Here is a 15734-nt window from a genome sequence, read left to right as displayed (position 1 = left end):
AAAACACACTTGAAAAATGGAAATTTGTCCGTGTCTCCAGAATACAGGAGGACTCAAAATGCATCTCAGTTGGTGAACAGTGCAATCTCTTGCATGTGCACTCAGATGTAAGCACCTTTGAGGTCAGTGGAAATTTGTCCCATGCAGTGCTTTTTTTGTCTGCGGACACAGGGGTACGCATACCCCTAAACATTTTGTGAATCTAAGTTTGGCCTCATTGAGGGGCAGTATTTCAATATGAGTAGGAAAATGAGAGTACTCCTAAACATTTTTTTTCCAGAAAAAATGCACTGCTCCTATGAATGTACATAGGGTTGCAGCCAGAGGTACGTTCATGTCTGCAGATGGGACATTTTTACACCCAACTGACAAAACATGGGCTGTTATAATTATCTTGGAATAGAAGGTGCCGTAGACTTATTTGGAGCAGAATTTTGGGGTGTGGGAGTTCATTGCTTCTCTAGACTTCAGTTGGGAAGGATGGGCTGTTCTAGAAGCATCCAGAAATGCAGATATATGCTGACAAAAACGAGCTTCATTTACGTGTGTGTGTAAAAATCCATTTCCATCTCTAAATCAAACACAGAGCAGTTGGTAACATCTATTCTGCAGCTGTCCACAGGGATCATTTTAATCAGCCTTGAGCCCCTCTAAAGCTACAGAAATCTTTGGAGGAGGGCGGCTGATTTTGTCATCCTGCTGTGCAAAAAGCAGACTAAACAGTATGCCTCTGATATTCCTCTGCTGGAAGAGATTCATGCCTGTAGGTAAATGTGCCTTTCGGCGGTTGCTTTTTCCTGTGCTTTTAATGAAGTTATGAATGGAAGTTTGAAGCTTTAAGAGTAGGGAGGCCAGTACGTGTGGGTGGAGATAATCTTCAATCTTGCATTTTGAAGTGGTGTTTCATAGATGTCAAAGCTGTTCTGAGGACAAGTGCCAGAGTTCCATATTTCAGAAGGGATGAGGCCTTCACTTGCTGGCAAAAATATATTTAAGCTGCCTGGAAGACGAGATTAATGATAGCTCTGTGGAGCCTTTACATCTGCATCCTAACTCCTTTTTAAAATACAGAAATCAGAGATTTGGAAAGTTGAAAACAATTGCCAGTTTGATTTCAAGCCCAGTTTAAGGTGCCGGCTTTAAACCTTGAATGACTTGGATTATGAGCCTTGGGACCTTAAGGAACACTTTCCTTGCACGCATTCATTGAGGTCCTGCTCTGGATTCTTCAGCTGTCTGATGCCTGGCATGTGTCAGCTGTTAGAGGTGCTGGGATGTAACTCGGCTTGCACCAGAGGCTGATGCATCTGCATGGGAAAGAGCAGATAGAAAGAAGAACCTCCAAGCTTCCTAGAGAGTATCCTTTAACCCGTGCTGATCTTCTGTCAGGCTAGACCAATACTCTTACGGTTGCTGACCTCATTTCCTACTTCCTCCTCCTTCACCCTCATCTTGGGAGAGGAGATGGAAGAGCCAGCATGGCTCGTTGCATTTCCCACCTTGGTTAGGTCACATCTACACCATACATCTAAAGCAGTCTTTAAACCACTTCAACAGCCATGGCTTCCCCCAAAGAATTGTGGGAATAGTTGTTAAGGATGCTGCCAGAAGTGGTTAGGAGAAGCCCTCACAGTGCTACAATTCCTAGCAAGTACCCTGGATTCTTTTGGCAAAGCAATGATTGTTAAAGTGGTAGAAGAATGCTTCAAATGTCTGGTATGGATGTGAGTTAGAACTAGGATATTTCCTCTCAAGCACGCGTTTCCTGCAATGAACGTAGCTTTCCTATTTTCCTAAACACAGAAGTCACGGCATTATTTTATCCGGGGTAAAGTGTGCTCTTCCAACTGTGATTCAGTGTTCGCCTTAACTTCTGTTGATGCATATAATTTCCACATGCCACCGTTAACAAGGAGGTAATGAGCAAAGAAGGGATACGGGTGGCGCTGTGGGTTAAACCAAAGACTTGCCAATCAGAAGGTCGGCGGTTCGAATCCCCACGATGGGGTGAGCTCCCGTTGCTCGGTCCCTGCTCCTGCCAACCTAGCAGTTCGAAAGCATGTCAAAGTGCAAGTAGATAAATAGGTACTGCTCCGGCGGGAAGGTAAACGGCATTTCCATGCGTTGCTCTGGTTAGTCATGCTGGCCACATGACCCGGAAGCTGTACGCCGGCTCCCTCGGCCAATAAAGCGAGATGAGCGCCGCAACCCCAGAGTCAGCCATGACTGGACCTAGTGGTCAGGGGTCCCTTTACCTTTAATGAGCAAGGAGTTAATGAACAAGGAGTTTGGTGTTGGTACCCACCCTGTGCAATGCCCTCTCCATTGATTTGTTGACTTACATTTTGTGCAACCTTGTTCTCTCAGCCGGACAACATCATCAGAAGTCAGCAGGGCTTTACAGTGGTACCTCGGGTTAGATACGCTTCAGGTTACATTCGCTTCAGGTTACAGACTCCGCTAACCCAGAAATAGTGCTTCAGGTTAAGAACTTTGCTTCAGGATGAGAACAGAAATCGTGCTCCGGCGGCGCGGCAGCAGCAGGAGGCCCCATTAGCTAAAGTGGTGTTTCAGGTTAATAACAGTTTCAGGTTAAGTACAGACCTCCGGAACGAATTAAGTACTTAACCCGAGGTACCACTGTACTTACAAAGCAGAAGCCAGACATACTCTGCTGTTAACCACAGGAGTGGAAAGGGCTCTTGTGCTCAGGTTGTGCTTGCAGGTTTCCCACGGGCCTCTTCTGCTTGACGTCTGCGAGAACAGGACTAGATGGGCTATTGGCGTGATCCAGGTGGCTCTTCTTATGTTCTTTTAGCCTGTTCACCAAGTCCATGGCTAAAAGCAGTATGACACACAGAATGTTTGGGTGCCAGTTGAAGGAGAAAGAGGAGGCGAACAAGGGAAAGACAGATAAGTTGCTCAAGTCTAGGGCAGGCCTTATCATAAGGCAGAGTGAGGCGATGTCCTCACGCAGCCGATGTGGGGGAAGGGGTGGCGGCGGTGGCAGCCCCACAGCCAACACCCCCCTCCCCGACCAGCTGTTCCTCTCTGTTGGAGGTCAGAGCTCTGTGTGCCTCATAGCTCTCCGTGCAGGTCCTAAAATAGCCTGCATCCCTCAGATGTGGTACAGGAGGTTGTTGTTTTCCAGCCTCAGGCCTCCTCCATATGTTGCTGCAGCACAAGGTCCATCATCCCTGAACATTGACTAAGCTGGCTGGGAGTGATGGGAGTTGTAGTCCAACAACATCTGAGGACCTGTGTGGACACTGCCCCATTGCCAGTGTTGAACTGGCAGCCCAGCTACTTCTGTACATAGAATGGGGGTGCGGAGGGGCACAGCCTTTTCCTTTTCGGTAGGGAGCCAGCTCTCTTGAGCTTGCCCTGTGCATGTGCTAGACCAGGGGTCAGCAAACTTTTTCAGCAGGGGGCCGGTCCTACTTGTGGGGGGCTGGATGGTATTTTGAAAAATAATAATGAATGAATTCCTATGCCCCACAAATAGCCCAGAGATGCATTTTAAATGAAAGGACACATTCTACTCATCTAAAAACACTCTGATTCCCGGACTGTCCACGGGCCGGATTTAGAAGGCGACTGGGCCGGATCTGGTCTCCGGGCCTTAGTTTGCCTACCCATGCACTAGACAGCTTATGATAAGGATTCTGGAAGGGGATTTCTTTTTTTTTATTATTATTTCACTTTAATACATCACAAAAGAGAGAAATACAAAAATAAACAAATATCCATCACCTCCTGACAACTAAAAAAGAAACAACAACACATTGAATAGTGTTCACAATACTTTTAACATAAAAATGGTCTTTTTTCTATAAACCTGACCTCTCGTCTACTTCTTCTGTTTCTCATCAATTGTTCACTGCCATATCATAACATGTTTTGGTACTAATATTATTTATTCTATCATGGGTTTTCCATCAAACTTAAAACTCCTACTGAAGTGATTGAAATGCTGCTACAGACTTTAAACTGTCATTACTATTTTTCAAATAAATTTTAAAGACTTCCCATTTTGTGATAAATACTTCCTTTGATTTATTTTTTATTCTTTCTGATAGATTATCTAATTCTGCATATTCAATCATTCAAAAAAATGATTGGGGGGGGGGAAAGGAAGAGGGATTTTGATTTGCCTAGTGCCTTCTATCCAGAACTGCCACCCTTTCATGTATATTTCATAAAATTTCAAGTATATTTAATAAAATACTGAGATGTAGCACTTGCAACTCTGTATGGCTACACAATACAGCAGGGAAAGGGCTGTGGTAGGGAGGGAACAAAGGTGTATTTTGGTACTACTTTACTCCTGAAACTTCCTCTAGTGTAAGAGACCTGAACAGCAAGTCAAGGCTGCAGTTGCAGACTAGAGCGTGGGAACATTTTGTTGCTCCAGGTCCCACATCTCTCCTTCTGTTTACATTTCTCTTTGCCCTTATGCTTAGGGAAAGATGTGAACGCCAATCAGCTGTTTTAATTTCCTGCAAAAGCTGAAGGTTCCTGAAGAGGAAACAGCCTAAAAACTGCTTATATATGTATTTTAGCTGAAAGCTACGCAAGGCTGTTTTCACTCACTTAGTTAAGAAAGGTTCTTTCTCAATGCTCAGAGGCTATCTCTTCTTCTAATCTCCATGGCAGTCAAAACAAAATCCAGCCTGGGATTTAGCAAACTCTGGCTCGTATTAAAAGCAAGGAAAGAAAGAGGAGATATGATCGCCTGGGAAGTTTGCACTGTTGTGTTGCCACCCTCTGGACCTGTCATAAAGGAGGCACACGAAGAAGGGCCTCAGATGATGAGGTGGACTCATATGTCCCCTGGTATTTGAACATCCAGGTGAAGAAGAGGATGGGATCCCTGCAGCTTCAATATTTGTTCATCTACCTGATAAGCCACACCTCCTGAAATTCCCTATTCCGTACAAGTATTAAAGGTGCAGGAACCCCATCCTCATTTTTCCCTGGCCACCCTACACTTATTCCCCCTTTTAATTTCACCAACCCAGAAAAGCTGTGCCTTTAACTGCATTCCTCCCCCCCCCCCCCGAGATTAAAGACAACCCCCCAAATCAAATGCACATATGTTGGTATGCAGGCGTATAAAATATCTTTATGGGCTAGTAAAGTTTGTGCACTTATTTGCTAGCCCAAAGGAGCCTATGCTATTAGAATAACATATTATTTTCAATGTATTTAACCTCTGTTTTTATTTGGGTGTTGCCCAAATAATTTATGGTTAAACTAGGCTTCCACTTTGGCCATTCTTAACAAACTTGCCCTTTGCGTTTATTCTCCTCCACCCCCAATGAATGCACTTACATGCATCTGTCGTGTACATTTCTTATTGTTTTGACTAAGTGATGCATGCATAATTCTTTTAATCAGTCCCAGCAGCTGCTTAATTTCTTTTGTGTGCCATTTTAATCCGCTCCACTTTCTTTTTTATCTTGCTTGTTTGTTGTGTGTTCTGGTGAGGACATGCTACTCTGTGTTTGATTTCAGTAGAGCCATGACATTTATTCCCTGCTACTCATATCCTTTAAATCAAAATTACATTGCCAGCTCTGACGGGGAGGGCATTGCAGTATGCATCTAATAATGCTATTATCCTTCAGCTGCAATTGCGGTTGCTAATTGCCAAGCATCTGCTTCACGTTAAACTCTGAGGTTGCCTTTAATTTTCCTCAATCGTATTAGCAAAGCCCCACACAGCAAACAAATTGCTGCAGATATACCCGTTTTACATCAGTGTTTTCCGCAGCAAACAAGCCCAAGTGTGGAAGTAATATCTGCCTGCAATAAGTCTTGAAACACACATGTACATAACATGGAAAATATGATTGCACCAGGGTTTTTCAAGGCATGCACAGTGTTAAACCCATGTTGCTACTCATGCTTAGGTATGGATGCTAAAGTACACAGTGCATCTGACCAACGCGTGCTTTTAAGGATCTTGACTCTTGAGTGATGGTACGCCACAGGAAGATTAACCTACCTCACAGGGTTGTTGAGGGTATTAAACAAAGCAGTTGTGAGGACTGAAGATGCCTGTCTCCCCAGCGTGCCCTAAGGTCCCCCCCCAGGTCCTTCCCAAGCAACTTTGGCTGTTGCTTCACCCTCTTAATTTCTCTGCATGTTCTGGGAGACCAGGAGAGATGGGGACTGGTTGCAGTAGGAGGGGGAGACTCCCTGGATTCTTCAGCAGCCTGACTCATCTCTGTCTCCTGTTCCCTCTCCTCTTCTGCCTCTGGTTCTGGACTGCTCTCTGCCACAGACTCTCCCTGCTCACTAAACCCTGTTGCCTCTTCATCTTCTGACACCACCTCCTCCTAGTCCTCTCTCTCTGATCACTCATAATGTTCCCACCACCAACCCCTGGCTCTGAGCCTCCTTCCCCTGGGGGTTGCCTTGGGCGTTCCCCAGCTGGTGCCTCCCACCACTCCTCTGCATGCAGCCCGTTCATGGCATAAAGTAAATAAATAAAAGTACTTTTTGATGAACTGCAGGAGAACCAAATCATTTATCTGCTTCCCTTTTCCAACATCTTAACTTGCTTTGTTGTTTCTTTTGTACCCCAGGGATGAGGAACCTCACCCCATTCACCAGCCCTGCTTTGCACCCTCCTCAAAGGTTTTTAACTGGCTGGAAAGTGTCCTGGCATTCTGATAATGCTGCTTGCTTGCCTGGATGGAAGGTAGAGAAGGACGTGTGAGTGTAAATAAACCAGTTTGCCGTACAAAAGATACAATGCACATTTGTTGGTCCGCCCACATTGGCCTCTGGCTCCGCCCACTATGGGCATGTGGCCCCTGGAAGGTTGCCAAGAAGAGAATGTGGCCCTCGGGATGGAACAACAACAAGGACTTTATTTGCGTAGCCAACAGGCCATAGCATCAAAGGACAAACACCGACAAAAATACATTACAAATATAGTTACCGTATAATCTTATGGCCTATTAAAACCCTAGGTAAAAGCTGGATTATCATTCATCAATGACCCTCTGTCCCATGGGTGGCGGCCTTTTCTCTGGTAGGTTGTTCCAGGTCGGTTAAGTAAATAGACCAGCCAAATTGAAAGAATATAAATATAAATGGTCAGGACAGGGAGAAAGATAATAATAACCAGATGCAGATAAATTAATAATCTCAGTACTTAAAACTTGGCAGAGATAATAAAATACTAATAATAAAACATAATGATAATAATGATAAGATCCTAAGCGAGAAATCCGGGTGACGACACTGATGTCATTCAGATGGCAGCTCTCAGTCTCATTGCTCTCTCGATAAATTTAGCAACCTTCTCCGTTGTCGAGCTGTTCTGGTCGGCTAGAAGTGAGAACAATTTGGCTTCACAAGAGCGGCCCGGGATGGCAGATAGGAGTAGCGTGATGGTCTCGTCCCTGAGATCTTTATATAGGGAACAAGACAGGAGAACGTGTGACACAGTCTCTACGTAGCCAGCTCCACAGGGGCAGAGCCGGTTCCCCAGCCCTCTTGTAGCCCCACTTGCACGACATTAAAGGGACTTAACATGAGTGCAAGGACAAACTGTTCTGGCAGTTTGGACTATGACTATCTTTGCTTTTTATCTTCTTCACTGAGGTGGTTAGAGAGCTGGATCAGGACCTGCGAAACCAGGGCACAAATCCCTACTTGGCCATGCAGCTCACTGGGTGACCTTGGGCCAGTCACTGCCTCAGCCTAACCTAGCCCACAGGGTTGTGGGATTAAATGAGAAGCGGGAGAATCAAGTGCACCAACTTGAGCTCCCTGGATAAAAAGGTGGGGTAGAAATGCAATAAAGGAATAAATTCACTCAAGCCAAAATATTATCCTCATGGTCTTCCCTATTAAGCAGCTGGTTCAGACTTTACTGCCGTCCACCGTTCTACCCAGAACATCTTCCCATAACAGCAGAAGCAGTAGCATCTGAAAACCTTTTGACATCTGGGTCAGTGGAGAGTGGTAGCGCTGCCAGCAGCCAGCCCTGCAGGAAAGTGCAGAGCTGGCATGCAGCGCCACTGTGCATTTGTGCAGAGGCACACAGCAAAAAAACTTCTTCAGTGTTCAATATGGAGTTGGGAAGAGCCTTTTAAGTGGCGGGTGATAATGTTGGCCCAAAGGCACTTGGGATCGTGGAGTCAGTGCAGAGATGTGGGTAGTGTGTTCGGTTTGAACGAGGGAAACTTAAAAGTTTAAAAGCCTCTCTCAGCTACCAAGTTCCTTTGGTGTCCTGCAACAGCTTGGCCAGTCCCTGTCTCATGGGTTTGTTCTGAAAGCAAATGAGCTGCTCGCGATCTTAGGTTCTGAGCTGCTGGAAATGAGGATGCTCACACAAGTACAGTGATACCTCGGGTTACAGACGCTTCAGGTTACAAGACTCTGCTAACCCAGAAATAGCGCTTCAGGTTAAGAACTTTGCTTTAGGATGAGAACAGAAATCATGCAGCGGCGGCAGCAGGAGGCCCCATTAGCTAAAGTGGTGCTTCAGGTTAAGAACAGTTTCAGGTTAAGAACGGATCATCGGAATGAATTAAGTACTTAACCCGAGGTACCACTGTATGTCGAACTTATTCTTGCGGCAGAGGATGTGCCTTTAACACCAGGGATGGGGAACTTGTCCCTGGTGTACGCTATGCTGTGGGACTCCTCCATCCCCAGGTCAGCGATGATGGGAGTTGGAGTGCGGCAAGCACCTGTGGCCCTCCATCCCCCTTGCATACCAAGATGTGCAATAAAAACCATGCATTCTAATAGAGCTGTTGCCTATTTGATTTTTGTTTTAAACTTTGTAATTTTGTTTAAATTGTTTTCAATTAACTGGTTTTTTTTTTAAAAAAATACAAACATTTTAAATTTTTGTAACCTGCCCTGGGACATTAGGGTGAAAGATAATAATAATACTGTAATAATGATGATGGAATATGACACCTTTCCGTCAGCCTTGGTGCCTTTAATAGCACACCAGATGTAGAAATTTGACAGATGTAGACTTCTCCTTTACAATATCTGTGTCATGGCGGAAATGGCATCTGTCAAATTTCTGGCAACACATCTGTTAAAATCCACTGGAAATAATGGGCAAGATCTAGCCAAAGTGAGCCATATTGGAGTCCCACCGATTTAAACATGTCCGTGACTCTCTCACTGAGATTTTTACGACTCTCAAATAACTTTCTTTGGCTAGAATCGTTCTCTGTTTATTTCTTTATTTGCTGATTTTTCTCCTTAATGATCTGCAAGTGGTAACAATGAAATGCCCAAAAAGAAGAGTAAAGATAAAAATCACATCATGAACAAAATTAACACCAAACTCCAAGACAAGTTTAAAAACTGCATTGCTCATGATAAAAATATAGCCTCACACCAGAACTCTTAAGTTCTAGCAATAATGATAATATTAACAACAATAACAATAATAGTTGTTATGAATTTATTTATCACTTGCCCTTCACTTTAAGGTTCAAGGGCAAGCTACAACCGTGAAAATGTCATCTAGAACAATTTTCCAAAGTTGGAAAAGGAATTGGACAGGCAGTTCTCTTTGGACATAGAAATCTGTAACTGGGAAGCCACCACCAAGAAGGCCCCAGATGAGCCTTCACTAACCCGGTATCCTCCTGAAGTTTTGGACTGCAGCTCCTATCAGCCCCAGTTCCTGCTGGCTGGGGCTGAGGGGAGTGTAGTCCAAAACATCTGGAGGAGAACAAGTTAGTGAAGGCTGTCCTAGATTTTATGGACCTCTCTGGAAGATCTTAACGCACACAAGGGCTTAATGGCATAATCTGAGATCTGCCAATGCTAAATGCTAATGGTACCTAGTTTTCTATTGCAGTGTATGGTGACACAGAACACAGGAGGCTGCCTCCTAGTGAGTCAGACCATTGGTCCATCTTGCTCAGTATTGTCTACACTGACTGGCAGTGGCTCTCCAGGATTCCAGACAGGAGTCTTCTCTCTGACCTTGCTGGAAGTGCCAGGGATTGAACCTGGGACCTTCTGCATGAGAGCCAGTGTGGTGTAGTGGTTAAGAGCAGTAGACTCGTAATCTGGTGAACCGGGTTCGCTTCCCCACTCCTCCACATGCAGCTGCTGGGTGACCTTGGGCTAGTCACACTTCTCTGAAGTCTCTCAGCCTCACGCACCTCACAGAGTGTTTGTTGTGGGGGAGGAAGGGAAAGGAGAATGTTAGCCACTTTGAGACTCCTTCGGGTAGTGATAATGCGGGATATCAAATCCAAACTCTTCTTCTTCTTCTCTACCACTGAGCTACAGCCCTCTTTCCCCACCCCCCATGGTGCTGATATTTTTCCAGAATACAATTATTTAGCATTGCCGCTTTGATCCGTCCCCCCCCACCCCACACACCAGATAAGTCTGAACAATTGCTTTAAAGATCACAGACCCAAAGGCATCTGACCAAATCAACCCAAACTATTTTGCTCATCTAACACACCTCCATACAAGCCATGGCAATGCCCTTCTTACAGATGAATCCATGCCATCCACATCACCCCACGCTACAAGCACAGGACGAGAGTGAACAAGGCACCTTGCTCAAAGAGACACCTTTAGGCAAGGAATAGTCTAAATAATTCAAGCAGACAAATTGTTTCGTGTTCTCCATTCTAAATATAACAACATCATTAAACACTTTAGCCACTACCTTGCATATTTCCTTTGTTTTTACAAAGCCGAGCATCCAAATGCAAGCGAATTAAAACGTCAATTGTGAATTTTATCCTTCCTGCTTTTTATTATTACTGTACTTACTTTGTAGTTAAAGCACAACATTTCCCTTCCGGATTTCTAAATACGTTTCATGCTGCTTCCTGCTTATGATTGCTTTATTGCTTGTGCCAACTGAATTGCCTTAAGTGGTGGTTGCTACCTCTGCAGGCCAGGAATGATTACAGGCTCATTTTGTGGCAAAACATTGCAATTTCAGCAGCTATCAATCAACTCAAAGTGGCAGCGGTCTTATCTATATCTTCTCTTAGGGATGTTACTTCTTTTTGTAAATGTTTTGAAGGGCATAGCTTTTGTCTTCATCAGCTGGGGTTAAGGTTCCCCTAGCAATGCCAGCTGACCTGAAATTAACTAACTTGGCCTGCTTGTGTGCCTCAAAACACTCCCTAGGCAACAACCCCTCACTGGCCCCACTTTGCACTTCTGTTTTTGCCTGGCTGGAATGTATTTCTGAAAATGAACTCTGAAAATGCCACTTGCTTGCTTGGATAGAGAGATACATGAGCAGAAACTAGTCTACTGGACAGATTGGTTGCCGGGCATCTGTCTGTCTTTGGGAGATTATGGAGGAGTGCGCCTTCAGGGGCAAAGTCGAACTGTTGGGGAGTTACAGCGCCTGTTGTGGCTGTAGAGACCGATGTGGGAGAGACATGTTTTGCTGCAGCTGGGGCAGAGGAAGACATCCAGTTGTGCTGCTGCAGATGGCGTTTCTTTTCTCTGCTCCTCCCTGCAGTCATTCCTCCTCTGGTTCTGTTGTGGATACACAACCTGACTGATGGTATATTTGTTGCTCTACCTGCTTTTGCCTCTGTCTCCTCCCGTCACTGGCATGTGGTCCTCATAATGTTGCTGAGAAGGGAATGTGGACCTCAGATGAAAAAAGACCTGCACTACATTGGCAATTGAGTTGAAGGTCAAGATAGCCCTCTGGGGTTATCTGCACACCTTAGCAACAATGTCTTGGGTGACTTCTGTTGTGGTAGCTGATGCGGCAGGCTGAGGCATGACACCAGAGCATTGGCCATTGTGTCCCGTCTGCGAGCACCAGTGTTCAGTGTGCATTGTCATTCCCACATGCAGTTTGTTCCCTTGTCTTTGCTCTTTGCTTTGTTTGAATAGGTGCTTCTTTGACAAAGGATTGCAAGTAGATTCCTTTTTGCATGCAGGAGATATTAAGTCAATCATCCGCCCAAATGCTTCCTCCACTGTAATTAGCAAATAAAGGTAAAGGGACCCCTGACCATTAGGTCCAGTCGTGGCCGACTCTGGGGTTGCAGCGCTCATCTCACTTTATTGGCCGAGGGAGCTGGTGTACAGCCACTCGTGTCCCCCTAATTAGCAAATAGTCCTGTGTTAAAGTCTGTGTGTATGCTGGGCTTATAATGCTGCTTTTTGTAACCCTATTTTGCTGAGGTGTTCACAAAGGGACAAATGTTGCCGTTCGAACCAGCAGCATAATGCAAGCAATAAGCTTGAAGCCAGGGAAATCACAAAAGTAACTGGGACAGCTGTATTTGTAATTTTTAAATATATCTATATTCCTGGCCCATTGATGGGGGACTAGAATTCTGAGTGAAATTTGCCCCCAAGCTGTAGGATTGTTTGTGTTTTCCTCCTTTTCTCAAAACTAAGTTAACACAGGAAATACCCCTGCAATTAAATATTACTCCAGTGTGGCAGCATTTCAGTGGCTCTCTGCACTAGGGCAATGTTTATTTGGTTTTCAGAAAATGATTATTAGGCACTCTTCAGCTGTAGATCTCCAAAGATACACCAAAATAAAAAAAAGCAAAATTGAGCAGGCAGTTAAAAAGATCCAATGGAAAAATAAAAGGCCTCGCAAATAAAAGTAAGTTTTCAAGGTGGTGCTGAAAAGAAAGGCAGTGCTAGGTGAATCTTTCTGTCTACTAAAATCTATAAATGGAGTGCTACAGCTGTAAAGGCCCTGCCACTCCTCTTAATTCAGATGATAGGCTGATCTAGAGCAGGGCCTCTGAAACTGGTCTCAACATTTGGGTGATTCCATTCAATATATCTTGCAATAGCTCTTCTCCAGCTGAATCACAATGCAACATATAACCAAGCATCACCTAGCAGAAATGGAGAAATTTTGGGCAGGGAAGGACAAGAGAAATTTGTGGCCAGATGAAGTAGTTTAAACAGGTTGGATTTCTTCTTCATAGTGCCCTTAAAACACAGTGCCTCTTTCAATGAAACAAGACCGTCTCCTTATAAATGGTAACTTTCAAATATATAATAGGTTTGGTAGTTGATATGGGGGGGGGCAAGTTTCAGTAACCAATAAACATGTGACTTTCCTTTTGTGACTTTCCCCTTTAGCAACAAGCAAGATTCACTTGACAAGTTTGACTCAACTTGAAATTAAGGAGTTTTCTCTCCATTACATTTTGTTTACAAGCCCTGAAATAGAGTGAAGGTAAACACTCTTGTTTTTCCCCTCCATACTAATGTCACTGAGGATCAGGGCACTTTTCATAAACAGCTCTGCACAGAGACACATTTGTTTTGTTTTTAAATCTATCTGAACAGCTCCTGCATTGTAAGTGAGGCTTGAGGTTTCAGAAGGACAGTATATTTTCGTGCCTGTTCATATCTGCCCAGAACTAAGTGCCATTGAGTTTGATGGGCCTTTTTCCTGGGTAAGCATGCATAGGGGTTTTAGTCTTTCTAATTCTCTTCATGCCTCGTGTTTTATCCATTTCAGCTTATACCTGCCTATGACAGGAGCGGGCGATCTGAAAGTCTTGGCCAAAATCGTGTGGGTGTCAAGGAGTCAAAAACCGGGGAGATAGACACATAGGGTGACAGAGAAAAGGGTGTGAAGAAAAAAAATTGGTAGCACGAAAAGTGGGAGAAAGGGGTGACAGAAAGAGAGAAAATGGAGTTCCCCATCTATTTATGGCTCTTCCCCCTCCCCACTGCCTCTGACCCCAAAATATATCTCCCATTATTCCCAGGAGAATATGGTGTATACCCCAATCCTGGTATACAGACTTGACAGTTTTAGCCTCTGTGGGATGCTCTGTATATTCGGTGAAGCTTCTCAGGCACTCCTGATTCTTTGGACTACAACTCCCATCAGCCCCAGCAAACATGGCCAGTTGAGGGATGGTCGGAGTCTTCCAAAACTGCTGGAGGGCACCAGGTGGCGGGAAGATGCTTCGGAGGCGTCTTCTAGCCATATATCCCAAGTTACCCCGGAGTCCTCCTTATGGGACACGTTTCCCACTGGATGATTCATCGTTGGAGCTGAACATTAGGAAAGAGGCTCCTGGAGGCCAACATAATAATGGCAACATTTTTTTTTTTTAATCGCGCCACTCGTGCGCTTTGCTCTGCTGTCCCTTCCCAAATGTTTGTTACTCCTTTCCGGTTTCTTGGGGGGAGGGCGCGCGCTTCCACCTCTTTCCCTCTGAGGACACGGGTGGATCTGCCACACGATCTAGTTCCGCCCTAAACCGGGTGGTAACAAACCCACCACGTGCACCCCACTCTCCCGCGTCGCTTGTAAAGCTCCACACCATAGAAACCAGGCGCCCGGAAAAACAACAACTAAGCGACGCTTTTCTACTTCTGCTGCCCGGGAGCTCGAGACTGCAGCCGCCGCCGATCAATAAGTGGGTGGACTCGCGACTCCTTCGGTTGCCGTGACTTTGATTCTTGTTTATTCTTCGCCGCCTGCGAGCGCGGCGCCTCCCTCCCTCCGTCTTTCCAGCAGCCAGCCGCGCTTCTGGGTGCGGGGCGTTTGTGTGTGTGTGTATGCGCGCGCGTGTGTTTGTGTCGCGGGGAGGTTTCGGCTGCTTTGCGCGCACATGCACGCGCGCGTCTGGGGACAGAGCTGGAAAGCAACAGGGAGGCAGGGAGGCATACAGGCTGCTGTTGCTGTGATCCTGCTTCTCCAGGGCCACTTTGCAAAGGCTGTTCGAGGAGGAGGAGGAGGAGAAGGCAAGCTGCCACCGAGGCGGCTCGCTAGAGATGCGCGCAGCGTGATGCTAGCTGCTGCTGGTGCTGCTGCGTGCCGCCTCCTCCTCGTCCGCCGCGCCTCTCTCCTTCTGTATCTTTCCTTCTGCTAACTGATTCCTTTCCCCACCCACCCCTTTCCCCCACCCTCTCTTCTCTTCTCTTCTCTTGCTTGGCTGCTGCTGCTGCTGCCTGCTGCCGGCAGGACCCATTTGCTCCTCTTCGGGCTACAAGAAGGCAGATGATGAGATGTCCGGGGCCACGTCCTCTGCGGACCAGGAGGAGGCAGCAGCCCGCACCATTTACTTGAACCAGCCCCAGCAGAGCAAGTTCCACGACAACCGGGTCAGGTAAGGGGAAGGCGCACCAGGGGGAGAGAGAGAGAGAAGCAGAAGCAGAGTGAACTGTGTGGGAAGTGACTGCTCTGGATTGATCTTCCAAATGGGCCAGGAAAGAAGTTAGGCTTGCTGGGAGTGGCTCCCTGACTTTGACTCCATCCTACAGCTCTCAGGCACAATGGTCTGTTTTTTGCCAGAGGTCCACTTTGATAAAAAGTATTCATGTGGTGGTGAGGGAGACTGGCAAGGCTTCCACCCACAAATTCAGCGTACCAAAGTGCCCTTGCTGCCTCTGAAGTGGCAGAGTTTCCGAGTAAGAGGCAGCATTTGCCAGCCACCTTCTGATTCCCTAATCCAGAGGTGGTTTAACCTGAAATGTTTCCAGCGGTTGCTGAACTACAACTCCCATTATCTCCAAGCATTAGCAGTGCCGGTTGGGGCCAGCGGGAGTTGCAGTTCGGGATCTGGAGGTGCTCTGATTCACCGCTTGTCAGCTGGTGGGTCTGGACCTACTAGTGGGTCGCAAGAGGAACGCTGCCACCATGCAACCATAGGGCAAAAGATTAAGAAATGGGTCCCCAAATGCACCTTTGGGTTGGTCCTGAGTCCAGAATAGTTGACTTTTTAAATATAATATTTTTATTAAAG

At 45.8% G+C, this 15734-nt stretch overlaps 1 protein-coding gene across 7 annotated transcripts in view; it reads left to right on the top strand.

The window, feature by feature from the left end:
• The window catches only part of ATP8A2 (ATPase phospholipid transporting 8A2), a 324329-nt gene that overhangs the window by 21210 nt on the left and 287385 nt on the right, over positions 1-15734 (top strand). For 4 of the 7 annotated variants that reach the window (XM_081004079.1, XM_081004075.1, XM_081004074.1 and 1 more), the window contains exon 2: positions 14954-15098. In XM_081004079.1, the coding sequence (XP_080860205.1) occupies positions 14954-15098 (145 nt within the window). Of the gene's footprint in view, positions 1-14324; positions 14406-14953; positions 15099-15734 lie in introns of those variants that run through there. The other 3 variants (XM_081004076.1, XM_081004078.1, XM_081004077.1) reach the window with 3 other exon arrangements.

Source organism: Podarcis pityusensis (assembly GCF_964106645.2).
Source record: "Podarcis pityusensis genome assembly, chromosome: 4".
NCBI classification, from domain to species: domain Eukaryota; kingdom Metazoa; phylum Chordata; class Lepidosauria; order Squamata; family Lacertidae; genus Podarcis; species Podarcis pityusensis.
Note: the sequence above shows the minus strand (reverse complement) of the source record. Positions and strands in the feature narration are given on the sequence as shown.